This window comes from Dicentrarchus labrax, unplaced genomic scaffold (genome assembly GCF_905237075.1).
Source record: "Dicentrarchus labrax unplaced genomic scaffold, dlabrax2021, whole genome shotgun sequence".
NCBI lineage: Eukaryota > Metazoa > Chordata > Actinopteri > Moronidae > Dicentrarchus > Dicentrarchus labrax.
In genome coordinates this window covers 8,932,772-8,960,620 of record NW_026136722.1, presented here as the reverse complement: position 1 = coordinate 8,960,620, position 27,849 = coordinate 8,932,772, and the positions used below count along the sequence as shown (strand labels likewise).

General features: G+C 40.4%; 2 protein-coding genes across 2 annotated transcripts in view; both read left to right on the top strand.

Annotated features, from left to right (window-relative positions):
* LOC127356481 (adenylate cyclase type 9-like) overlaps positions 1-22,185 on the top strand; it is a 32,595-nt gene extending 10,410 nt beyond the window's left edge. The window contains 10 exon segments of the mRNA XM_051388253.1: positions 11,211-11,383; positions 14,208-14,318; positions 14,742-14,998; positions 15,122-15,224; positions 15,821-16,029; positions 16,881-17,040; positions 17,325-17,467; positions 17,654-17,677; positions 17,906-18,593; positions 18,595-22,185. Of these exon segments, the coding sequence (XP_051244213.1) occupies positions 11,211-11,383; positions 14,208-14,318; positions 14,742-14,998; positions 15,122-15,224; positions 15,821-16,029; positions 16,881-17,040; positions 17,325-17,467; positions 17,654-17,677; positions 17,906-18,593; positions 18,595-19,266 (2,540 nt within the window). The 3' untranslated portion in view covers positions 19,267-22,185.
* Positions 22,186-24,251: 2,066 nt separating this feature from the next.
* The window catches only part of crebbpb (CREB binding protein b), a 38,580-nt gene continuing 34,982 nt past the window's right edge, over positions 24,252-27,849 (top strand). The window contains 1 exon segment of the mRNA XM_051387549.1: positions 24,252-25,150. Coding sequence (XP_051243509.1) covers positions 25,072-25,150 — 79 coding nt within the window. The 5' untranslated portion in view covers positions 24,252-25,071.

Below are 27,849 nucleotides of genomic sequence, written 5' to 3'. Positions count from 1 at the left end.
TTTGGTAGACCTAGTTCTAAGTGTTAGAAATAAGAATAGAGACTTACCTAAGTCACAGCCTTTACAATCTTTTAACACAAATAACCTGTCCATTTATTCCCCTGGGTCATCTGGTCTGGTGAAACAACACACTAATGTGCTTTGACGCGTATCAGATGCTCCATTAGCTGCCATTAAACTGGTGCAGGTTAGCTAATGTAGTGCAGCCATGCATCGGTGTGTTGTGTGGAGGTGGTCATATGACATATATTTACTTTCTCATATAATTAGCTCACATAGGTTATGAGCAGCAGAGAGTCAAACAGAAGTTCTTATCTTCAAACTGCAAAGTGTATAGTTAGTTCAAGGATTTTCCTAGTGGTATTTGCAATTTTAAAAAATATTTAAAAGGCTCCATGATTGCCGGTAGAATTGGACTCTTTTCACTATTGTAAGGTGCAAAAAGTAATCTCATGCCATCTTGATATGCTTTAGTATAATATCAGCATGCCTCAACACAGCCAGAGTTGGTAAATTAAACTTCTTGCTGCTCTCTCTTCTATTGCATACAGAAAGAAAGCCGATCTGTTATCATTAACATTATTAACACTGTAGGAGCTTTCACATATGCAAATGCTGCTTGTATATCTTCCTGCAAACATAACCTCCCCTCCCGTAGACTCAGAAAAAAGCAGAAAAGAGGAAAGGGGTTGTAATAAAGGGGCTATAAAGAGATAAAATGAACAGATAAATACAGAGTGAGACAGAAAGATGCACTGAGTTGCCCCTCAAGGTTCATCCTGTTCAGGGATTTTGTGTGGCTCCACCTGGCTCCCCCTCATAACACCAGCCTCAGCACAACACATGGGAAAGGACGCTTCCCATCTGCAGCAACACACTCACACACACGCTCCAGCTCTGCACCCTGGGCCCGTCGAGGCTAATTGCCATGGTAACAGGCTATTGAAAGGGGTGAGGGTCAGCTTGAAACTGGAGGCTCTTTTTAGAAGGGAAGGACTGGTTCCTCTTAGCAGGAGAAACGGGCCAAATTGAGTTTATTCAGCTGAAGTTTTGGTCGTATTGTGGTAAAAGCAGACAACTACACAGATGCAAATTGCATACATTCTGACTCAAAGATTTGTAAAACCTTGAAAACTTGAAAAAAAAAAGGAAAAGCATCTCTGTGTGTCTTTCTCCTGCTGTTGCTATCTCACTATATTCCTGGTACTTTGATCTCTTCTGGTACAGTGTGAGTTGAGGTGCACATGGGGCTAAAGCTTATTCTCCTCGTAGCTGTGCAGATGCTCGGGTGATAAATTGCTATCATGAGTCATTGATGCATCCTAAGCTTTTCTCCTGTGTTATCAAGGGTACAGAAAATGCCAGCACTCTTCTTAACAGATGCACACTAGCCCTCACTGACATTGACAGATGGAGTTCACTCTTAAGGTGACACACACAGTAACCCCCCAAACACCCTCCTACACACACACACACACACACCCACACACACACAGTCACTTGACACATACTCACTTTTTGCACTTTGCGTTCAAGTTCACTAAATGCAAACACCCACACATGCAGCCGCACCCTGTCCATGTTTGTGGGCTGTAGTGGATCGTTAGTGTGCACAGCGGGAGTGTGCGTGTGATAAATGGCTGTGTGAATTATGAATGAGGGAAGATGACGGGGAGCCAGTCCGCCCTGAAGCATGCTAATGCACTCAGCGTGCACAGATTGACAGTGCAGGTTTCTGTGTGTAATGTACAGTAAAAGTGTGTTTTATTTTATTTTAGTATTAGCTGTGTAGGCTGTGACGTGAATTTTAGAGTGTCTAAGGCCTGTTTTAGCTCTCTCCTTTAAGAATGAGGCAGCCTCTATTTAAAAAGGCTTGCCTCCCACAATCTTTCCCTGTGTTTCTCTGCTTTTATAGCAAGACACTTATATTTATATTATGTCATGTCTTCCTCTTCTCATCATCACTATACTATTATCTTACCCATATTTGTATATATATTTATCTACAGCTATTCTTCTTCTAACCTTTAATCTCCCATGCCAACAGTATGCTGGTTATATTGGAGGTTTTGCTGTCTGTCAGTTAAATTTGCAATTTTTTTAAACAAATGATAAACCTGATTAATCAAAAGGATTATTTCTAGATTCAAAATTAAATGAAAATAAAAATATTGTTGTGTATTGTACAGCTGTATAGTGTATTGTATATAGTTTTTTGTTTTTTTTTACATAAACACGGAACCTAATTTTTTTTAGAACATTTTAAAGATGAAAAATTCATTCAACATTCTGGTGTAACAATGACACTATTTCCAATTTACAATTACAATTTGATAACACATCATGATTTATCTGGCATTTCTCTGCTGGAATTTATAGTCACTTATGGGCTGACATATACACCAATACCGATATATCTGCCACAAGGTAATGTGTGGATTTATTGTATAGCTGGTGTGGCTGGTTCTTCTCGTGTAAACTGAGCTCCCTGCCTCAGGCTCAGCTCCCTCCGTTGGCTGTGGTGCAGGACATCCCTCCTGTGTCTCCTCAGCTGTCAGCTGCTCCTCTAGCCACATACTTTATAGCCCCAGGAATCCCCTTTGCTGTCACTTCTAAAGGCCATTGCTGACTTACTGCATGTATTTATGTGTGTGTGCGCATGTGTGTATGTGCAAAGTACCTGTTATATTCCCAGCAGAGGTCATTCCTCATCCTTTTATCACTTTCAATCTCTCCCTCTTTGTGCCACTTCTCCTTTCTGCCTCCCTCTCTGTGTTTTCTTCTGTTTTTCTACCCTCCATCTTGCTGATGTCTCATTCTGCAACTGTTGAGTAGGAGTGCTGCCTCTCCTGTTTTTGAAATGACACCTTCATCAAACATTACAGCAATGCTTATCTTAACAGGCTGCATTTAAAATTGTTTCCAGCCCTCATTTCTGTGCTTGACCATTTGATTTAATGAACCTGTCAATTGTGCTTTTTAAGAGGATGCAGGTCAACAGTGCAAACAGCCACCAGCATACATGCAGCTTGTGTCTCTGCCTTAGGCAGAATATGATTCAGAGGTTTCTGCAGTGGAAGCTGAGTTTATAGTTAGCAACCTCATTTACTCTTGCTGTATCATTGGCCTGCTTTTGATAAAGAGTCCTCAGGGAATGGCACAGTGCTCAGCAGACGATCCAGCACATTTTTATCATCAACCCCCAGTGAAGATACCATTACTCAAAATGTTGAGTAAGCAAAGTCTGTGGTATTGAAGCAGAAGAGGAGGAGAGGTGGAGCATGAGAAGGAGGAAGATATGTTTGTCTGTGTTGGCTTTTTGCTTTGATCATTTTACCTGGGGCCACAAACTCGGACACTGTTCAATCGATAGTGGGAGCGCTGCTCATAGTTGTGGGTCAATATTGTGTCGGGTCGAGATAATTCAGCATGTGATGAAATCGAATTATGGTTAGAAGCAAGAATGTCACAGAAAGCATGTCTTTTTGTTTTCTTTCAACTCTTGACCAGAAATCCATTAGAATACGATTCCCTTTTTTGTGGTAATTTGCTCTTTTTTCAAAAGTCTGAAAAAGGTTAAGGGCTGAACCAATTTGAGGTTTTATCGTTCAAAGAGGAGGAACACAATTAGTACATAATAATTATACATTTCTTCATATAACACCTTTTTTAAAAATGTATTCCAAAATTATTTAGTGAATTATTTAAACATTTTTACTTTCCTAAGAAAAATAGGTACAGAAGGAGAAGAAAAAGCGTCACAAGGTTAAGAATAAAAGTAGGAAGAATAAGTATAAGATGACATAAAAAGGAATTGAAAAGGACATCATACTAAGATCTGATTGTAAAATTACATTTTAAGGAGAGAGTTTAATGATAATTTTTAATGCCCTGGGCTGGAAGTGTTCCTTTGTGGGTAGAGAAACGTCTCCTATTTCATACGCTAAATAAACCATTTAAAAATTCACTTTATTATAGCAAAAATGCATTGTCACAAATCTAAAAACATTACTGTTTTGCATATGTTCATAAAAAATGTATGCTTCGGAGATATGTAGATGATTTTCACAAGACAATGATAATAAGTGAAGCTGTGCTTCAACTCCAACACTCTTAAATATTGAATGAGGGTAATTTCTATCTATTTTAAAACAAGACAACGCAACACAGATCACCAATATAAAGAAAATTACAACTAATTCAAGAAAAACTTGAAACAGATGGAGCAGGAAACAAGTGAACTGGACAGATGTGCTAAATTGCATAAAGAGCCATATGGTCACCATTATGAGATGAAAAGATTATAGGGGACATTAGCATTCAGAGGAGCATGGATGTGGGTGAAGGGTTTGACAGAGGAGAGAAAGATGGTTTGGAAAAATATGAGATGGAAAGTGTGAGCTTTTGGGATGATGTCAGCCGTGGCAATTCTCCGCAGAGAGGAGCCCTTAAAGCTTATGTGGTGATGAAGCAAACGGATATTGGCTTGGACACAAAAGAACATGAAGGATAGTTGGATTTGGGATGGAGAGAGAGACAGTGAGTTACAGTGATTGACAAAAGAGAAAATACAGGCCACTGAGCAAAGGGTGAGGAGGGGGAGGGGGGGGTAAAGATTTTGGAAGGATGTCAACTGTATCTATTGTTCAGCCAGCAGACCATGGCAGCCTGAGACTGTCAAGGGTGGAGGCACGGAATACAAAACGAGTATATACGAGACAGACACAGCCAAGCGAGAGTTAAAGACTTTGGAGAGATGTCAAGTGATTCTATTGTCATTTTGAGTGAGCCACGATGAGGCCGGATTAAAGCCAGGAGAAAGAACACACCGGCCTAATATGGAACTTTTGTTTTTGTGCCACCCCTGTTTACAACATTGAGGGACAGAAAGAGGGGAAGGATATTGACAGATTTTTTTGATTGCAGCAGGAAGAGAGACCTCAGTATGGCTTGTTGTGCTGGAACAGTGTGTTTGTGTGTAAGCAGAGAAGTACTCTGACGTAATTCACAATTTAGAGACATGTGTTTGTCCCAAACCTGATAAGCTATGGTGCTGAGAAAGCCCAGGTGGTGTGCAAGACTTGCTGTTTCTTTTTATGAACTCAGGCTTATATAACTAGTACCAAGAGGTCACTCTGGGTTATCTGGAGTGTTTGTGAAAAACTGTATTGGTTTAGCTGCGCTTCATTGAGTTTGACGTGTACACAGTAGGCACGACTTTAGTTGTATCCAGTCTATAACACCTTGTTTGTCGTCCTTCAAAGCCCTGACGAAGGTGCAATGTTATTGAAATGTCAGCTCATGGAATAAAGTCTATGCTGCACATCCATCATCGCAGAGCAGAAGTTGTTCTGCTTCTTTTTAATATAAATATACTTGTTTGTGTCCAATGTAAGCACGGGTATTGCAGTTTCTTTGAAACAATAGATTAAGAAATCATTTGCAAAAGATTATTCAGAGGTTTTTTTTAAATAATTTACTGAAACAAAAGTAAGACAATGTAAAAAGAATTACATTTTAGTTTACAAGAGTATCCGGTAACAACCAGGTATGTCACTAAGTCACAAAGGAAAGAAATTAAGAGATCTAAATATTCTTAATGACAATGTGAATTAGTTTTTACAGTGAGTGAAATTTTCCACAAAAATCAAGATACCTCATCACATTGAAGCTAAAATCTTGCAAACCAAATGTTTCCATAAAGCAGTCCTGCTCATTGATTTGCAACATAGCCAACAATGTTCTAATTCAGCATGAGATATTCATGGAAAAACTACCTTGGTAAAAACAGTATCAAAAACTCTTCAGGTTGACAAATGTTTGTTGTTTTTACAGTGTCATTATATCTCCCAGACCTAATCTAGTTTAAATCTGTCAGAGGCTTACTATAATAAAACATTTATGTGTTGTTGGATACCAGCCCAGTGCACATGTAAACACGCATCAGCATTTTACTCATTGTGCAATCATCTTGTTTTACATGTAGTAAATGGAGCAAAGTGTGAAACATCCTCTCCTCTATATTATTCAGAAGACACTCTGTTATTGACTAAGTCTGCTGAAACGTTTATGTTTGACATGCTCTGCCAGAGGAGACAGTCTCATTTGAAATCTGTTCACCTTCCTACGTGCCCTTTAATGCCTCAGAAGTAACCTGGGCTGAGCAGAAGTGTTCAGCTGTCTAAAAAGGAAGGTCAAAGCTCGCCCTCCCCCACTCTCACCGTCCTTGGCTTGGGAGAAACATGCACAAACTCTTCGCCTCTCCTTGACTGTCAGAAATGACAGCTGGAGTCCCTCTGTGACTCCTTATGAAAAATGCATATGTGTCTTTCATGTTTTCTGACTGAATGGGTTCACTCACAGACAGCACACACAAATGTTTTCATTCCACCACCACTACCAACCAACTCATGGTCTCCATCTATCCGTCATTTCTTTCTCAGTCCGGTCTTTCTCTACTTGAATTGTTCTCAAAATCTCTGCAATCTCTAGCTCTCGTCTCGCCCTCCTCTCCTCTGTTAGCCGTGCCGCAGTAATGAAGTCCTTTTTAACAGCTTGTCATACTGGACAGGTTTCCTCATGTTCCACCTGCCCTCTTCCCCTGACAGGAACAGGATGTACAGTATATCCCAGTACGGCGACGCAGTGGAGGGAGAAGGAGGGGGCTGCTGGCTGGCAGTGCCAACTGGCATAGAGAGCTGCCCAGCATGGCAATGCTAGTTTCTCTGCGCCACCTGCTCTACTGCCCTCCTGCTCCGATACCTGGCCCTGGAAGGCAAACCTGTCATTATTGGAAGATATTTGTTTGTGTGTGTGTGTGTGTGTGTGTGTGTGTGTGTGTGTGTGTGTGTGTGTGTGTGTTAGCTGATCCAAGCATATCTGCCAACTCTCTGTCCCTCTCCGTTGCCCTCTGTGTTCTGCAGCTTTTACTAAACCTCCCTGGGACAGCAGTATTGGCTGCTCGGTCCCACTTGGGTTGCAAATGGAATTTGAAACGAAAGGTGTTGCTTTGAGATAAAAGCCCAAAAAGTTTCATATTCATAGCTACTGTACCTGTAGCCTTCATGTGTTTTTTTTAAAACAGAATTGATCTATTTCCCTTATTGCCTGTTGTGTATCTCAAGGTTCAGTTTTTTTCTTTTCTGGCATTCCATTTTTTATTCCTTCTTCTGTGAGTGCTCTGTTGTACGTAGAACAATGTAAGGCTGTGTAGCAGCCAAGCTTTTTGTACCTGGTTGCTTGCATTCCAGCTAATTCATTCTCTATGCTCAGAGCCGGTAGAGGGTTATATTGGTGATGTCTGAAATGACCACTTCAGTCACAACTTGTGTGTTGCATCCACCCTTTTTGTGTATGTATGCACTGAAGCCCCTCTAAGCATCGTGCAAAGAAGAGTTCAGGGGCGGCCATTGTCCCACAAGAGCTTGGACGTGCTATGAGGAGGTGAGAGGAAGGGAGGAGTAGAGGTGATGCTGTTATTTGTTTGCAAAGTGCTTTTTGTCATGTCGCTCTCCTCTGTCCTGAACAAAGGGGCTTGGAGGGGGAGATAATGTGACTGGGCTCTCATGGGGAAAGGTTATCTACTGTTCCCAGTCAGCTGATAGCACAGGACAGGACACTTCAAGTCCCATAATGCCCAGAAGCCTCCACTAATGATGCTCTTCAATTAGCCCAGGGTCAACGGAGATGGAGAAAGGCCAATGCCTGTACCTGGTTGTATCACAGATCATAAAACAGATGTACACAGACAAACAGATGGATATTCAGACACACACACACACACACACACACACACACACACACACACACACACACACACACTTAACTGGAAAGAAACAAGAGCCATCAATTGGGATACACAGCATGAAGTTTCCTGACCTTTTTCCCTTCCGCAAGGTCTTTAGAGCGCAGCTGTATTCTGTTGATGTTCGACCCTATTGAAGTGGACGGTGGAGCCAGCTGCTGGTCAGGCCAGTTTATCAGAGCCACAATTTACTGTCTGACAACACTGCAATTTCAGCTAGCAAAAGGTTGGGTCGTAAAGACGAGAGGGCATCCTAGAATGGCCAGGACCAGGCGTGCAAACATCCGCAGCCACTTGAACTCATGTAACCCCTCAAACAAACACACACGGATAATATATGTGCGCAATTGCAAACCCCTGAAGTCAATTTATCTTGCTCTTGTCTGGCTGTCAGGGCTCTGTCATGTGAAGAGATTTCCCTGAAACAAGCTGCCTGACCACAAGATGTGACCAATCGATCAACATACATCCTCATTAACCTGGGAAAAGGGATGGCCATGGATTCCTGTCTTTAAGGTTGACCCATGTTTCTCTTCTTTAGTCTGACACAGTGTCTGAAATCAAAGCCAGCAACACATTTATTTAGATGTAAGTCAAACATGAAGTGATTGAGAGGGCAGGCCACAGCTGATCTCCTGTCACCCCCCTTAGCTATCAGCCTGCCATTGTTTCCTTCTGTTTTGAAAGATTCATCTTCTTTCTTCTTACCTTGTATTCATGTCTGGCATCTTGTTTTTAATTGTCCTATAAGTGTGTTTTCTTAAATATTCTGTTATTATTATTTCATCCACTATCAAATGTTCTCTGCTCTCTCTGCCGTTCACCCTTTCTCTCTAATAATGTGTTGGTGTGTATATTATCTAGCTTGAAACGCTTCATTATCTTTAATAAGCTGTTACAGTGTTGGGGAATAGAGGCTGAATGGTCCAGTGATTTCTGTTTAGGTAGATTTGGCTTGGTCCCCGTCTTATACAGTTTTATTATTACTCAGCAAGCACCATTGCTTTTATAGCAGATGTAGAATTTGCATTAATCGTGATTCCAAATATATTAATAAATAATACAGTGTGACTCACATACTTAAGTGGTTTTGTGTGTTTCAGCTCGAAACAGACGTGACTGTCTCTCAAATCGTACAATCTGGCTTGTAGAAATCACAGTGAACAGACAAGAACAAGTCACACCTAAACCAAATCTCTACCCATAGACATGAGGAAAATGAGACATCATTTGACATTTCTTTGCTGCCTTACATACATAATTTGAAGGTATTTTTACCTGTGGTACTTACACAGTTTTTGTTTGTAGAGATATTGAAGGAAAGACGGAAGAAGAGAAGAGGAACTGAGAGGGAGGGGGAAAAGTAACCCTGTTGACCCACGAGCAGAAGCAGAAGTCAGTGTATGTCATGGTGCAGGCAGGGAAGGATTTGATTAGCAAACTAATGAAATCAGTCAACGCAGTGTGTGTCGTGTGTGTCTGTGCCTCTGGATCTGTCTTTGAGTCGCACTCACACATTCTCAGAGGCAGTCAAAAGCTCCCCTCAGTTTTCTGCTACCTCTTCTTGCTGCTGTGCCATTCTGCATCACTGGTGCGGGGAATTAGTTCTTTGTTACTGCTGTTTACCGCCCTCATTTCCCGTCCCTGAATCCTCATCCACCTGGCTATCGACCCAGCTACAGTGAAGCCGTCCATCTGCACCTCCGCTTGCTGTGTATATGTGTTTGACTGGGTGTGTAGGTGGTTGGAGGGGGTGTTTTTTCTGAGCGTCTCATGATTGCACTTGTGTTTACATCAGTCTCTTTGTGTGTATTTTCTTATTTTTTGTCTGCTTCTTGAGCTGCATAAGTCTTGAATATGCATGTGTGTGCTTGCAGATGGGACTGTGTACCCTTGTATCACATGTGTGGTCTCTGTGGGAGTGTGTGTGTGTGTATGTGTATGTGTCTGTGAATGTGTGTATGTGTGCGTGTGTGTGTGTGTGTGTGTGTGTGTGTGTGTGTGTGTGTGTGTGTGTGTGTGTCAGAGAGTGGAGCCCCAGGGTGGCTCAGCACAGGCAAGGCAGTGGCAGGCCTGTCTGAAGTACTTAGGGCAGACAATGCTCAGAGCCTGAGGTTGTGGCTTCACTGACAGTTAAATTATGTGGCTAAGCACATGGTCACAGGTAGTTACCTATGCTGTTGACACACAAACACACACACACACACACACACACACACACACTCAGATAGCTGTTACTGTTGTTGTGGCTTGTCATAACACAGCAGACAGAGAAAAAATGAACAGGAGTCCCGAACGGTTGGTGTCCTTGTTCTCAAAAGGATGGACTGAATGGCCGCGTTTCAGCACTAAAGGTGTATCAACTCTCTGTCTATATCACTGTCTATGTCTGTATCTGAGCGATAAAGTTGGCAACAACAACCCAAACAGGACGTTGGCCATATGTCTGCAGTGGTGATTATAATTTTCTCTGTGGTAGCATCCTGGTGACCCGCTGCTCTAATGCTGTAGAAAAGAAAGAGGAAATCTTACTGAGAGTGTGAAATACACAGACTTCTGCCTTTCAAGGCATCCTACAATATGTTGTAAGGCAAGTGAAACCCCTTCTGTTTATAAGCAGTTAAACAATTAAAAGGACTCATGGACTTGCCAGACTTGGCAAAATGCTCAGTTCAGAAGGTTGAATTTTGGGCCAAAATGTATACCTTGTAGGAGTGATGGAAATTATAATGGTGTTGATAGAAGGAGGACGCAGATGTTCAAATATTTGGCCCTTGACTCTTGTGTTTGATTTTTTACTGTCTCATGGTCATGTTCACAGAGATACACATACACCTGTAGGATGCATGTAGCGGTACATGGGAGGAGCTTCTATACAGAAATTCTTCTGTGTGCTTCCTAGGCAGAGAAAAAGGTGCGACGAGTACGGTGAAAAAGAGGTGACAGTGGGCAAAATGAATCAGTAGACCTTGAGAGAAGTGTTGGCTGTTAATGTCATGGTGTTAGTCTCTTTAGCACTGCCTCTTTCTCTCTGGCGCATCTGTCTGATTCTTGTTAAGAACATGCAAAATCCTGCACAAATACACCACACATCATATTTTTGTATGTTTATGGAAACAAGAATGACTCATGCATGACCATGCCTTCTACAGCTGGGAGATATTGATATTCACTGCTTCTTCTCCCTCCCTTGATTCTAGTTTCATGCCAGAACCTGCTAATATAATTCACTGAGGGAATTCAACTGGCGGTTACTGAGCTTCTGCTGAATCCTAAAACAACCACCAATACCTTCATCCGCACAGGGATGACTAAAACCCAAGCCTGTTCTAGTTTTGTCTGAGAGTAAGAACTGATCTGGCAGTTATATCCTCCTCTCTCTCACTTTATGTTTTTGTCTCTCCAGGCCTGAAGACCTACCTGATCTCTGGCAGGAAGGTGGAGCCTCACTCTCACTGTAGCTGCTCTCAGTTGGGGTTGGCTGGGGATGAGCATGCAGATAACCGGTGCCCTGCGTCCAGCGTGCACACACCTGATGGAGCTCCTTCAGCATGTACCCTGCCTCCTGACAGTGTTACGGTGAGTGCACGCTATCGATCGCCGAGAAAATGATATGAAACATAAGCCATGTTGTGGAGGAAGTAAGTATAGTTCTGAGGTAATTTTTCATCGCATTGCCTGAGGAAGAACACTGGGCTGCATGTTCTGCTACAACCTCTTTGATGTTCATCTTTTCGCTCTCTGTGTACTTTTGTTTATGTGGGTGTATTAGAAGCTTTAATAAAAAACTTTTTTTTTTCATTTTTGGCATGCAAGGAGCTTCCTTTTGTCTAAAGTGGAGGAAGTGAAAAAGAAAAAGAATGGCTTTCATCCCTGTCATCACCATGCATCTGAATTTTTCCATTTGCTCCATGTCATTACATGATTTTAACCTTGGGCACCCTGCGTGGTTTGACTGTCTTTGTTAACATTCGGTGAGCCTGTATGTACATGTCTCCATTTGTGTAGCACCTCAGTTCCCATAAAATCCTTAATAATAAGAATCAGAGAACAAAACAGTGAGATCTTATTAATTAGGAAATGAGAAGTGTTGTTCTCCCCAGTGGGCAGTCTACATAAATAACTGACCCATCATCATGTTCTGCTCACCAACCCAGAAAACATGTCCATCCGCTCTGCCTTCAAGGGAAATTCTCATTTGCTTCCAAATTCTATCATTAGGTCATGGACTTACCAAACACATTACTTCCTTATAATCACCCTCCAAACCACGCACCAGTGTACCTTTCATTCACCCCAATTAATCCTCCTTTCTGTACACATGTGCACCCCATAATCCCTGCACAGATCTTTCCCATCTTTACCAGGCAAGGTGGAGGAGGGAGGGGTACTTGCAGGAGAAAAAGAGCAGGGAGAAGATGATGGGAGGCAGGAGAATCAGTGGGGGTCCTCGGTATGGTAATGAGCTACCTCCAGCAAGGAGGCGGGAAGCCCTTCTTCCTTGCCTTCGACTGATGACTCCATTTAGAGCTTTACATCTTCTGCATGGCTCTCACACAAATACAGATATGGTTGCGCTGAAAGATCAGACTCAGGTATCTTTAGAAAGGCTTTATGACATTTGAATGTGTGACAGGTATTTAAAGGGCAGGTTACAAATGTTAACATGTTTAATGTAGCATTGGGTACACAGTGTGTGTGTTTACATTATGCTGTATAGGGTGTGTGTTTTGGCTTCTCAGTGCACATTTACGCATGTCAGTGTCATTCATGACACAGTGTAACTATCACACAGATCACACGCACACTCACACTTTCCATTCTCTTTCAAGAGGATGAGTGGGATGAAAATAAAGACCTTGAGCCTGTGTAGACCTCCTCTGTGCCTCTTGTTTACTCTCCATCTCTTTTTCCGTTTCTTAGTGACTTCTGCCATGCTTGTTAGTATTGTCCTCATTGAAATGAATCATTTTTAGCCAAAGGTCACTTATCACAACATTCCTGATTTGTGTTTAGGTGATAAGTTTCATTCACAGCTGATGCATGTGTTTTCCGTATTTCCTTTGTCATTTTGTCATCCCCCAAGGCTCTTGATCTTGATCTCTGCCATCTTTTCGTGTTTTTTTTTTTTTTTGAAATATTTTTATTGATTTTCAAGAGAAAGAATAAAGAAAGAAGAGAGAGGGGAAAAAAACAGGAAAAAGTACACCTAGCAAAGATCACATAACATACAGAACACAGCACATCTTGGATTACAACAACAATATTCCATGGTCATAGTTAAGATGGGTACTATAAACAAAAACATCTTAAAGTAGAAAAAATAAATGAATTTGACATATACAAAGTCACATACTCATTTGCAAAGTGAGGTTTTATACAATAGCCAATGTCTATGAACATTTTTTAAGGTAATTCAGTACCGGGTCCCATGTTTTATCAAACTTGTCTCCTCTATCTTCATTATAGAATCTCAATCTTTCCAGATGTAAAGTGTTTGACAATTCTCCCAGCCACAAATTATATGAAGGCACAGAATCCATTTTCCATACACGTCAAATCAGCTTTTTTGCATTCACCATTCCAAATTGAATAGTTCTTCTTTCAAATTTATTGATGGAGGAAAGGACACCTGTGGCCCCCAGGATCGCTACCAAGGGGCTGGGTACCAAATTCTTACCAAAAGCCTCAGAAAAAAATAGAAATACACTTCCAATATGAATGACGTTTACTACATACCCAGAAAGAATGTGCTAGAGTACCTATCTTGGATTTACATCGGTTACATACTGGTGGGATATCAGGATAAAAATTTGTGTAGCTTTTCCTGCGAATAATAGAGTCTGTGGAGTGTTTTAAACTGTAATAGGTTGTGTTAACTGAACACATTTGCACATTACGTAGACATTCTTCCCAAATTTCATCATTTAATTCCATATTCAACTGATCTGCCCATGCCCGTTTATACACCTCCTTATTCATCAGAGCTCCATCATGAAGCATTTGATAGAAAGCATAGATTGCCCCTTAACTGCCTCAAGGGTGTCATGTTTATGTAGAACTTCAAAGTTTGGTACAATCTGCAAAAACCTGAAAAAACTTGAGGCAGATATTCTATATTATTATCCAGTAAAGTGTTATTTAACTGCCAGTTAAATTCTCCCTATTTAAGATTCAGATTAAGCTTAGAGTAAACAGGGGCATGGTCTGAAATGAGAATATTATGATAAGTGCAATCCACGACTTGTGACAATAACTTAGAATCCATCTTTTCGTGTTTTTCTCTGCTCATGTGCTTTCCTTGATCTGTGCCTCTCAATTTATTCATTCTCTTTCTTCTTCCCTGCTCCCATATACTGCATCTCCCTGCGTACTGCCCCCTGCAACCTCTACCTCCCTGCAGTCTCCTTGTCTATCCTGCAGTGTGGTCCTGATACCAGGGGAGGATCAGGTTCTGGAGGAAGGAGCGGTGCACAATGGCTGCCATGATGACCACAATACCAACAGCAGCAAGGTTAGCCTGGTGTTGTTACCCAAACCAAACAGATGAGACTTTAAACTTTTAAACTGTTGAACTGATGATAACTGTTTGCGTTTCCTCAATCAAGTCAAGAGCTTGGCACCATTAATGTCCAGTATATTATATTTTATGTGTTTTTTTTCCTCCATCAAATATTGGGGCATTGTGAATCAACACATTTACACAGGCCCAGCAGCAAAACGAAGGACTCAAAAGTAGTTCAAAGAAGTAGAACTCCATGAGTCCCAGATAAAGTGTGCCACAGACACATGCAATTAAATTGGTGTGACTGTAGCACACTCCTTAACTTTATATTTATTTATTATAGCTGACCTGTTTCCAAAGCAAATATCTATTATCACACCTTCAATTTTTTGGGGATATTCAGGTCTTCTCTCTACCCTCGCTTCACCTTAGGATTCTTCAAATCTGAAGTGTTCCCCAGCGGTTTCTGCAGGGCGTGGCCCCAAGGCTCTGAACGGCCTACTCAGTCCTCAGCTGGAAGCCTTGAACAACAGCCAGACATCCCTGTGTGAGATGCTGCAGGAGAAGGAGAAGAAGACGTGGAGTGGAGGAGCCATGGGCATGGACCACTCAGCACTCATCCCTCTACGCTCCAAGAACTTCAGGGAGAGGAGTGATGCTCACTTTGTGGATGTAATCAAAGAGGACAGGTTAGAATGACCTAAGATAGATACATTAAACAAAACCTGTAACATTTAAACAGGTGGTAGTAGTATAGTAATAGTAACATATATAATTCTAACTGAACTGACTTTCCTCTATGCCCGTGACAGCCTGATGAAGGACTATTTTTACAAACCTCCCATAAACAAGCTGAGTCTCACCTTCCTGGAGCAGAGCCTGGAGTCTGCCTACCGGATAAGCTACCAGGAGGAGGTGTGTATATGTGTGTGTGCATGTGTGTATGAGCTGTTTATGTGCATGACATAATGGTGCCTGTATACCTGTATGTACATGCATATGTGTGTTTATTTTTGACTTTATTCACAAACGCTATAAGGTTACCACAGTTGTCTTTGGTCTGACTGTGATCTAACATTCATTCAGAGTTTTACAAGAGAAATTCAGCGTATTTATCCCATCTCTGCTGTCTCCATATGTGGGAGTGAAATCTACCTGTGTGTTTCTACCTGTTTTTTGTTGCTCTGTGTGTCTGTGTATTGTCTGGGAAGCCTTTTTGCACTGCGTTATGACCAGACCGGTCAAGACTGCGGCAAAGAGAAATCACTGCAGGACCCTAAAAGTAGTTTTGTATTAGGTTGTGATGTCCTCTGCTGGTGTAACCTCAGAAGTGCAGTTTCCATTTCCAAACAATTTTCACTGACTAATTGTCATTAATGCCTTACTCTCATTTTGGAACTTAACCCCTCATTCGTCTTAGTTACTATTTGTATTTTTATTAATATTGCATACTTTTTGGTTTATATATATTTGTCTGTCTGTTGTTCTCTCCCTCTCTCTTCCCCTTCCAGGTGGAAACCCAAGCGATGGTGCAGACTTTTGCCAGTCCAACATTCAGCTCTTTCCTGGACATGCTGCTGTGCTGTTTAGTGTTTCTGGCTCTCTCGCTGGCCTGTTTCCTTCGACCGCTTGTTTCCCAGCAGAATCTGTCCACACCAGCACTCATACTGACAGGTGTAGCTACACTGTTGGAGGCTGTTGCTCTGCTGATTGCTATACGGTGAGATACTGAATTTAGAGTAGGTGTCTTATTCAAATTGCACTGTGATTTACACCAAAATTTTCATTACTTAACTCAAAAGAATTGGTGGTTTAGAGACAGTAGGAATGACAGTTTTAAGAGAGGTGGTCTGTTAATAATTTTTTGTGGAGTTATGGAGCTTCCTGTCTCATCTGCAAGGAGAGAGCATCTCCTGGACTCTTGAGGAGCACCGCTCTTTTAAAAGACTGCTAGCAGTGTGTAAGGTATGAGGGAGAGGAGAGGGAAAGACGGCTTACTCAACTGTGGAGTGTATGTAGATGAAATTTATTGTTAAAAAGACTGGAAGTGTGTTTTTCTCTGACAGTTATTTGAGTTTTAGAAGTCACCAGACAACTCTGTTTGAAAAATAGATTTCATGTGTCAGAAAATGTTGTTAAGGGTTTATATAACAATCACATGGGCATATTGTTGGAGGGCTTAGCTCTAGGTATATTTAAAGTAGTATATAGTTGGAAAGCTGAGAGAGGGGAAACTCAGCCCCCGATTATTAGAAATAAGGGTCCTGGAGCAAAAAGGCCCGGAGTATGTCAAAGTGGATGCCCTGATACTAGATCCACATTCATCTATAAAAATGAATAGGTCTTATTTACTGACCCTTGGTTTGAGTTCATGCACGGAGAGGCTTTGTGAATACAAGCCAAGGTGTTGATGTCTGGAATCAGTTTATTATTCGGGTTGCGATCAGATTTGGGTCAAACGGGACACTATCACAAGTATCAGATAAACACTCCATTAACATTATGTCGGATACATCATAATAATATGTATATAATGTATATCAACCACAGCTCCCTGTTTTTCCTCTCCAGTATGGCTTTCTACCTGCACAGTGTGCTGAATTGCACTCGGCTGCTGATGACAGCAATTTCAGGCTGGATAGCACGTCACTTTATAGGGGCCTTCCTGGTGTCTCTGCCCACTGTGGCTGTCTTCTCCCATGTCACCTGTGACATGCATCTCTCCATCCAGGTGGAATTTTAAGTTTCATATGTTTCTATGTTTAGAAATGTATCACTAGGATGTTGAATTATTTGATTGCTGTCTTCATAGATTTATTCTCTCTCATTCAAATTGTTAAGCACCTTGTCTGTAGGGCTGCCATCCTCGTAAAATATCCATCTCTGGCTTAATTATATTCAGCATATGTCTTTTAGTTGTACAGTGTGTGAATATAGTTTACAGTCAGTGTAATTTATGTGCTAGTCTTATGGGCTCTTTTGACTAATGACTCTATGTCCCATATTTTCCCCCAGTTCACCATGTTCATCTGCTGTGCTGTCATCATAGCTATCATTCAGTACTGTAACTTCTGCCAACTCAGCTACTGGATGCGCTCAGCTCTAGCCACTTTTGTGGGACTAGCGCTGCTTGCCTTGCTGTTCAGCACCCCCTGCAGGTATGGCCTACTAAAGAGACAAAGAAAGGAAATAACACAATGTCTTGTCCAAAAAAAAATTGCCGTGATTAAATTGTGTGTTAAAAAAAAAAAAGTGTAGAGATAATATATATATTATATACACTGAACAGTGGTGGATTTCTAGATGCACTTGATGCATTAACGAGAGCGTTTCATTTCTTCCAGTGTTGCTAAGAGTCTGTTTTTCTGGTAAGTACAATCAATATTGTTAACATTGTTAGTGTCACAGTTTGTACCTGCTCATCACCCAATCAGTAAACTTGTTTTGTGTTCTCTTTTGTGTTGCGCTGCATGATTTCATGCCAAAATCATCTATAGTTGTGGTGGTTACTTACAGCTATAGAAGGTCCAAATTTATTGTGAGAAGGAAAATATTTATTACTTTTTTGCTTCATTTTCTCTCTCTCGCTCCATAAGGGCGGATGGTCAGAACACTAACAGCAGCAGCAACAGCTCAATCGTCATGTCTGATAGCCCAGCAGACCCAGACCCACAGCTCAACCCACAGGACCTGCTGGGCCCTGAGGCCTGCGTGGCCTTTTTCCTGCTCCTTCTCCTAGTCTGGTTCCTTAACCGTGAATTTGAGGTCAGTCACCGCCTGCATTACCATGGCAACGTAGAGGCTGATAAACACCGCATCAAGATCCAGAATATGAGGGACCAGGCTGACTGGCTGCTTCGCAATATCATCCCCATCCATGTGGCAGAGCAGCTGAAGGTCACACAGAGCTACTCCAAGAACCACGACAATGTGGGTGTAATATTTGCCAGTATTGTTAACTTCAGTGAGTTTTATGAGGAAAGCTACGAGGGAGGCAAGGAGTGCTATCGTGTTCTCAACGAGCTAATTGGAGACTTCGATGAGCTGTTACGGAAGCCTGCCTTCTCAAATATTGAGAAGATCAAGACCATCGGCGCCACGTACATGGCAGCAGCAGGACTCAACGCGCAACAGTGTGCAGATGCGGCACATCCTCATGCCCACCTCCGCGCTCTTTTTGAATTTGCCCTGGAAATGATGCACGTGGTGGACGACTTCAACAAGAACATGCTGGGCTTTGGCTTCAAGCTACGCATCGGATTCAATCATGGCCCTCTGACAGCAGGGGGTGATTGGCACCACTAAGCTTCTCTACGATATCTGGGGTGACACAGTCAACATCGCCAGCCGCATGGATACTACAGGCGTGGAGTGCCGTGTCCAGGTCAGCGAGGAGAGCTACTGTGTGCTCAGTGGCATGGATTATGAGTTTGATTACCGTGGCACAGTAAATGTCAAAGGCAAAGGACAGATGAAGACCTTCCTTTACCCTAAGAGCAGTGACAGTGGCCCTGTGCCTCAGTACCAACTCTCAGTCTCACCAGAGATCCGGGCACAGGTGGATGGTAGCATTGGTCGCTCACCTACTGATGAAATTGCCAGCATGGTGCCCGCAACCAGCATAAATGCAAGCAGCACCAATATTATAGTACCCAGTGCCAGTGCTGGTTCCTCTACAGGGCTTAGCCATGACAAAGAGGCAGACAGCCGTGAAAGACGTCCCTCTTCAGAGACATCTCATGCCAGGCAATCTACGTCTCATGGTGGCATGACATCTATGCCCGTTACTAACCGAGAAGGACCTCTTCCTTCTGCAAATAACAAACAGTTCATCATCTCATCCTCGGCCAAGCAAAATACTCCCCAAAATTCCACAACAGTGTCCCAGAACGACCTCAAGAAGAACAAATGTGAGGATGATTGTGACAGTAATGTTGGAGAGTTAACCAGACTTTAAGGATCTGTTACAATGCCGCTTTTATCATAAATCCTTTACCCTTTAAGCTCTTGTTCCTGCCAGCTGGTATTTGTAGAATTGCTGTACATTTGGTCCTACCCCAGGTGGAATAAGAGAGAAACACCCACAGGCCTCTTCTCTGCTTCAGCCAGGCAGCAGGTTGTTTTTGGTGTGAATCTGATTGGCTGATGATATCAGTGGAGGGTGCTGGCTGGACTGTAAAGTGAGTGTCAGGCAGGAACTCACAGAGGAAATGGGAAGATATGATGGCTGTCTCTGAACCTTTTCTTGCCTGCTACAGATACCATCATCTCCCATTAATTTACTTGATTATCTGTACACCTTTAATCTCAATTCTTTCTTTTCATATGTCGTTTAAGTGCCTTTAGAATAGAATATTATATTATATGTGTAGACTAAGCCTTTTTGAGCGAGGAAAAATAACATAAAGGGAACTGTAAATAAGCAAACCTTTTGGAGAAATTGCTTTGCTTTTGTTACAATTTTATTTTGTAAACTATGTTTTGCTATGATATTTTGCCTTTTATCAAAGAAGAGCTCAACAAGCTGATTTACATCAGCGCTACAACATGAGAAGAATTACAATCTGTGTCAAGTGAAGGGAAATAAGATGTTACTCCAAGATATGTGTTATTAAAATCTGTACTAGAACGCAGTGGAGCCTGTTTCCGTGTTCTTCATGAAAAGAAGAAAGCTCCTCATGTAAGTCACAGCAGAGACTAATCAATACAGGCTAAGGGCAGATGAGGCCCAGCTGCTTGTCGTGTGACTGCATCTGCATGCATACAGTGTGCGTGTGTGAGTGTGTGTTTGTACACGTCTGTGTAGTAACAAGATCATGCAGGGCTTAAGGAGGAGAGGTGCCGATGAGTTACTTGACTGACTTGGTGAAACTGCAGGATGACAAACAGTTTAGGAACGTAGTTAAAAAAAATAAAAAAATAAAAATGGTTGCTGATGTGGCAGCTTTTTCTCTGGCCTTGGTTAAGATCTTTGTATTGCCTCAGTACTGAGGCACGAGGGTCTCAGCTACACTTAATCAGCATGCTTGCAAAAACAGCATCATAGATGAGGCTAACTGTTAGTGGTGTTTGTGCTTTCCCCTCAAGATCCAGATCCAGGGTTAAGTGAGTATTTCAGTGCATCCTACAAGGCACTGCTGTACCTGTAGAGTGTCTTTAGCTGTGACTGTAGATCGCTTAGAGAGAACAACTGCCTAGGTTTGCTATGGATTACACTGTGTATTAGTTAATAGTGCTTTTAAGACATGGATAATCAAAATAGGAATGTCACAAATCAAATGTGTTTTATTGTATTTATTGTTACACAAAACTTGAACTGTTCACGTGAAGGTCCCTAATTTCTATTATTTGAAAGACATTTCTGGATGGAAACAGCTGGATGCTTAAGCTGCTTCATACTTTTCAATGGCATGACACTTAATGTAATAGCAGTGTAAAAGCAAAGGCAGTGCTCCAAATGTATTGTATATTAATCCCTAGGTGTTTTTACTCTTTCTTTTTGACTTCATTGATTTCATGCTATTGTGTTAGATTATTAAGGAAATCAAACTGATTAAACTGTACATCTCTCTTGCTGTTTTCTCTCTGTCACTGTTTCTTGGCAAAAGGCTTGTGTGCTCAGAGGCAAAAAAAAAGTTTGAGCAGTGTCTTATTTTTTACATTTTAAATATCCTAAACAACACATTAACTTCATATTTTTTCAATTACAATTTTATGATCAGTACGTTTAAGTTATAAATCAAACAAGACGCACATTTCAGTAAAACAAAGAACCAATTTGCCTTCTTTTATCATCAAATAACAGCCACATTTACCCCAATATTTAGAAGCTTTTTTTGTGTGTGAAACCAGGGTAGATCGTGCCTTTTAACTTAAACCTCGATTTTTTTTTTCACTGTCTGCTTTAAGTTGCTTTAATTTCTGGAGACAGAATGTTTACTTTTGCACATAAATCACACTTTTTTTATGACGTTTTCTAAGGTCATGAAATTTGAGCAGTGCCTTTTCTTAATATATACAATTAAATGTAAACATACCAAACCAGTCGACATCAATCAGCCTTATTGCAGTTTTTGAATTCCTTTTTGTTTGGCCTTCCATTGTGTGCCGTATGTATTGGTCTCATGGGTTCTTGCAAATGCAATAATAAGAGTTTCACATAATTTGTTGGAAAGGGAAAATTACTTTCTTTATGCTTATGAGCACACAACCCTTGTATAAGCCCAAAATTTGTGTTTGTTATACTACAATAAAGGGACACTTAGAATAGTTATTGTTGTTACGCAAGGTTAAGTGCTTAATATGATACTTTAGTGTCAGGTAAAGTGTGTAAGCTACATTTCTTTTTTTCTCCCCTCTGTAATTCTGATAAGCTCTTTTGAATAATGTTTTTTTTTATGAACTCTGAACATTTTTGTCTGGATTAGTATTGTATTTCGGACTAACAGGAACAATGAGATGAGGGTTGTCAACTCACAATTTTGATGCAAACTGCAAGCATGAGCTCAAATGTCGATTTGGTTTGATTTATCAAGATGCAAGTGACATTCTGAAGCTGCAGAATGACAAAAAAAGAGAGAAATCTTTGATGCCAAAGAGTGTCATTGCCATCTTACGTTATATCTTCTCTCCTCCTTAATTAGCAGGTTGTGTTGTGCACGTTCAAGAAAGGACAAATTTGCACAAGGCGCTCACTTTTTATGTACATTATGCCTTTATATTGTATAGTATCTGAGCATTTTCTATTATTTATAAAAACGCATGTACTAGAGTATTCAATAGTCTAAAGAACTGGGTAATTTTAACAATGTTTGAATAATGCTTGTGTGTTCCTTTCGCCTGCATGTGCATAAAAAGTGTACGAGTGTTTGTAAAACTGTGTGGTTGTGTGTGTTTTCGATGGGACGCTCTGATCTTAGCGGGAATGTGACCTGAACCATTAGTCAACTTAATCATCTCAAAGAGTGACATGCTAGGCCAGTAAGGCTTTAATCAATACATAAATGAGCAATACACTATTAGATGTCTGCAGGTAGGCAGTTTGTCAGTAGCCTGCAACAACCAAGTTTAAATGAACTGTTACTGTAAAGTGTTTTTATACATAGCACACTAATAGGTATGCAAGTGAAAAAAAAAGTCTGTTGCTGGAAAATGTTGTCCGGTTGAATTTATAGGCTGCACACTACATCCAGTTCTGTGTTTACCAGTGGTGGATTGTAACTAAATACATGTCTAGTACTGCTCTTAAGTAGCCAACTACTTTGAGTTACTTGTACTTTAAATATATATTTCTTTTTTATACAGTATGTGTTTTATACCATTCTACTCCTTTGCCTTATAACTGTACTTTTTTAGATTCAAATGTAATATACAAAACATTAGATCATTATAAAATATGAAACATTGTTATACATTATACTACCCAACGTAATATAAAGCTGTTTCAATTAGCTGAACTCAAACCAGAGATAGCATTAAATACTGCTTACATGGTGTGAATCATCAATTAGTCCAATAATATATACAGAGTTACAAGGACAGTTATGCTGCATATGAGTACTATTACTTCTAATGGAGTATTTTTACAGTGATGGCTACTTTTACTCTAAAGCTCTGAATACTTCTTCTACCACTGGTATTTACTGCTAACCAGGTAATAATAATAATTTGACCACTCAATTAATTTTTTTTGTACAGTGCTCCTATCCTGTTAATGATTTCTTTCAGTTTGTTGACAGTCGGAGCTGGCTCAGCACCGTGAAGCTGTGCACAGTATGGCTTCATCCAGCTTTTGCTGTTTAAACACACATTTTCACAAACTACATAAATAGCTTACTCATGACTATGGTATATCTGTGTAGAAAGTAGCCTATGATGTATGAGCTTGGGGACTTTGATGGGACGCTATAATGTGAAGTTAACAAAGAGGTTGTCAAAATCCTTATTAAGTAAAAGTAGCAGTAGCACAGTATAAAAACTCTTGCATTCAAAATTATACTTGAGTAAAAGTACAACCGTATTATTAGCAAAATTTCAAACGTCAAAGGTAAGAGTGCTCATAATGTAGATGCCCCAACTTAACAAAAACTATATATCATGTATTTTTGCATTATTGTTATTGATGCATTGACTTGTAAGCAGCATTTTAATTGTGTGTTTGGACAATGTTGAGCCAATTGTAACTGCTTTATATACTATAAGGTAGTAGTTTAATATATTTCAATGACTCCCATTTTACAAGCTTATTATATGCTTTGTATAAAACATTTTCATTTGTAAAATAATTATAGTAGCCTACAATATATCCCTCTAAAATGTAATGGAGTAGAAGTATAAAGTTGCATAAAATGGCCTAAAAAAAGGACTAATGTTGCCGTTGAGCGCACAAATTAGCATTTTTTAATGACTTATTAATCAATATTTATTTTTTATTTTTTTAAGAAGCAGAAAGGGAACTATATTTAAATTTCATAACACAACCCAGCGTTGTAAATGGCAATAAAAATACCCTTGAACCTTTAAATCAACTTTAAAAATTGTACCTAATTTAAGTACTTAAATTTAGATCTAGTTTGTTACTGTCCACCACCACGGGTAACATGATAGAAATAAAATAAATATAAAGCAATTAAATATTGCCGTTTGCATATTAACCTCAATAATGCGTTGGATTATTTTTTTTTGTCTCTCCTTAAAGTGAGCATTTTATATTTTTAGTAGTGACTGCTGATGTGCTTGTGAAGTTTAAAGCAGGCAGAAACATGGTACATTTCTATTTCTTTTTTCTATCTCTTTTTTCGGGGTTATTTCTCCCCTAGAGGCCACTTCACGTACGTCCACATGACGCACGGGTGAACACAGGTTTACGTCAGGGCGTCATAGCGCGACAACTCCCCCCTCCTCCCCCCACAGTCTAGCTGGGAAGAAAAAAAAAAACTTTTTTTTTTTGTATCGGAGGAATCAACAGCCGCCATCTTGACGCGGCTCAGAATCGGGATTTCGGGGGGAGCATTAATTTTAAAAACCGATCGGAGCTACCCAGACGGGACTCAAACGGCGTTTTTCGTGCAGAAAATCGAAGTGTTAGTTCTTCCGATGAGAATTAATGCAAACATGTGAGGATTACGTGGGTTTTTATCGTCTCGTAAGCCCACTGTATATTTGATTTCCCTTTTAGAGAGCGCCGCTTCTCGCCGTATCTCCGTCCCGAGACGCTGTATTTACCGGGAGACAGCGACGAGAAAAATAATCCACCTCATAGAAAATATTTTTTGAATTTTGTTCTTTTTATTTAAGCCCGAGATAGATTTTATGGCTGCTCCTTTGGACTGCGAAAAAAATGATTCTGTACAGACGTGAAACCGGCGATCTGCGGAGAAAGGAATTTGCTTACGCCTTTTGTAATATTTTATGATTGATTTTTATTTATTTTTCTCGAACCGAAATAATTTTTGGACGTAATTATTGAGGATAATTATGTGGGTGTTGGGTGTTGGATTATCATGGGTTGATCTTCGGCGGCGGAGCGTGGCGCTGTTGCCTTTCTTTTGAAACCTCCTTTTTCTCCAGGCAGCATTTCGCCAGTCTGCCAGTCCAGAGAAGAGAAAAAAAAAAAAAAAAAAAAAACTGTTAAATTGCTCCTTTACGCGTAACGTTAAGGAAAAGTTACCAGTTATTCACGAGCCAGAGGCCTACAACTTGGACGGATCCTGCTGTAATTTTTTCCCCTGCATCATCCATTCATAAAATTTTGCCGACCAGGATGGCTGACAATCTGCTGGAGGGACCTTCTGCAAAGCGACCTAAGCTGAATTCACCTCTCTCAGGATCAGATGGTCCAGGTAAGAACAGGACGTGGAGGGTTTTTTTTTTCTCCTCCAAAATTGGATGTGCTAACTTGCATTAAGATTTGTCTTTATAAATAAACCTGCACACTGTCCAGTCTTGCTTGCGTTTTTAAACTGAACATGCATTTCTCTCTCCCCCCTTAAAGAATAAACGCTCAAGTCAGTGGTGCTTGTGCAAATATCACAGGGAGAACTGTACATCAAGTCCCTGCAGGATTGTTTGATTAAATCTACAAATAGTGTAAAAACAAAAGTGCAAACTCACTGCCTCTTCATCAGGGGAGAGTATGCTCCCAAACTTTTCAGCCTTAAAAGGGTTAAAAGTTAAGTTAAATAGCTATATATAGTTCTTAGCCATCATAACATCTGTGAGATACAGGTGAATAAAATGTTATATATCTACTGGGGTGTTTTTTCACACCTTTTTTTTTAGACTGATGGCGTCTGTGCATTTATTAATTTAACATAATGAAACATATTGTGATACTTTAGAGAAACTCTTCTACCTACCAGCACAGGTGAACATGCCACCTCTTGGTTTGGATTTAGTGTCTTTTCTCATTGACCCCTTCAGCGGTGCAGCTACTGGACAGCCCCCAAAGCACTTGAACCTGTGTTTTCTGATAGAAAGACAATCTCTCTCACCGCTAGGTCAGCCTGCCACTGACGGTCCTGCAGCGCTTTCCTCTAGCAAAATGCTCGAGTGGTCTGGATTCAAAGTTATCGGGGAAATTATACTGCAATATTACATGTGTTTACATCCAGGTTTTCTGCTGCCAGTTGATCAGAAATAACCTCAGAGTGGAGAAAAGCTGCTGCCACGATAAGACTTGAGTTTTAGAAATTAGCCTTAGGGTCTGCGTCTCCACCAGTCCAACCTGCAGAGCAACATTGCGAGATTACTCAGAAGAGTTGGACTTTGTTAAAAAAAAAAAAAAGTGCCACCCTCTCGCGTATGCCACCCTCTTTGATGTAAGTTGTGAGGTTTTCAGCGCACAACCAATAGATCAAGTCTCCCAGTGTTGTTCACGCTGTGGTTTGTGTATGTGGTTAGTGGTCGGTACAGAAATATGGGCATTTATTTGATGTGATGATGACGATGATGATGATGATGATTTAGCTTAACATATGCCTGATTTATTCCTCAGTATCGACTCTTACACATCCCCGACCCTGTGACCCCAGGGGCATTTTACAGTGGAACAAATTCTAGTCAAATCAACTATTATGACTGTCCAAAATGTAACAGGTGCATTTTTGGAAACCTTGGGCTCTGATTTAAGTCCTTTTCACCCATGTACATTTGCTATGATGTGTTACCTGTGACTGAGAGATGAGCTGTTATTTCTCATAGTGACATTCTCAGCCATTTGATTGCAGGGGAGAACTAAAAGATCTAACTCCTAAAAGCTGAATTTACAGTGTTTTCAAAAATGTTTGGACACTGTCACTGAGAAATGGGAGCTGCTCTACATCAGAGTGAAGATCAAGAGTAATAATAATTTGATAAATGTGGCACCAGGGCTCCACATTTGCAGTTTTTTTTCCCCCCAAAGTGAACAAGTGATGTCTTTGAACTTGAGCAGAACTTTCATGTAGGTTCAGCATGAGGAAAAAGATTTGTGTCTTTCAGAGGAAAGCAGAGAAGTGTTAAGTGATTGTGTCTCAGCACTAATGTGAACAAGCAAGTGTGAGTGTCTTAAGTAGTGCTGTGTATTGGCAAGTATCTGGTGATTGGATCTATATCACGATACAGGGGTTGCCATTCAATATATTAGGATATTACTGTAAGCAAGGCGATACATTGTAATCTCATATCTGTCATAGTGTAACATCCAACATCATAGCCCTCAGTTTATGTTTACAGCACTGTTATCTAGTGTTTGGAGTTTTAAACACAAAGGTTGATACAGTGTTTGTGAGAATTGATACAATATCACAAAATAAATGATATAAAAAAACCGATATTTTGCTATATTTCCTTACAAACCATAGTTTTAAGAGTTGTGCTGCAACTTAATTTTTTTTCCATAGGCGATCAAGCTGCTGATGACTTTTTTTCAATTAATCCTTTATCTACAAAATAAAAATAATGTCCATTACATTTTCCTGGTCGATGTCTTCCAATGTATTGTTTTCTCCGACCTACAGTCCAAAATGCATCCGATATCCAAAAATATTCAGTTTTTGTTTTTTTTAGGATCCCCATTAGCACAAGCGTTGGCTATTCTTCCCGGGGTCCACCACACACACACAATCATACACACTTATGCACACTGTAACTACATAAACAAGCTCATCCTATTAAAATAACATACAAATACAATTGGAAGAAAAACAAATAAATAAAATAAATTATAAATCAATAATTTTCTCAAGAATTCATAATTCTTTAATTTATATAATGTTTCTTAATAACCATAAACCATTGTGTGACATAAATCCTTCTGTGCTTTACATATGAAATTCTAATAACATGGGGTATCGAAATACCTTTCACATCCTCTGGTATGGGATTTTTAACTTCCAGGTTCACGTCTGAGCTCTTAATTTACACACAGACACAATTTCGTACGTCTACATTTTTGCAGTTACTGTTTTCACAAAAATTTGATACTAACGAAGTAAAACTCCTCAGCGTCAGTGCCACCAAAGCACGCAGCAGGCTGTCTAACGTCACACATTGCAGGGGC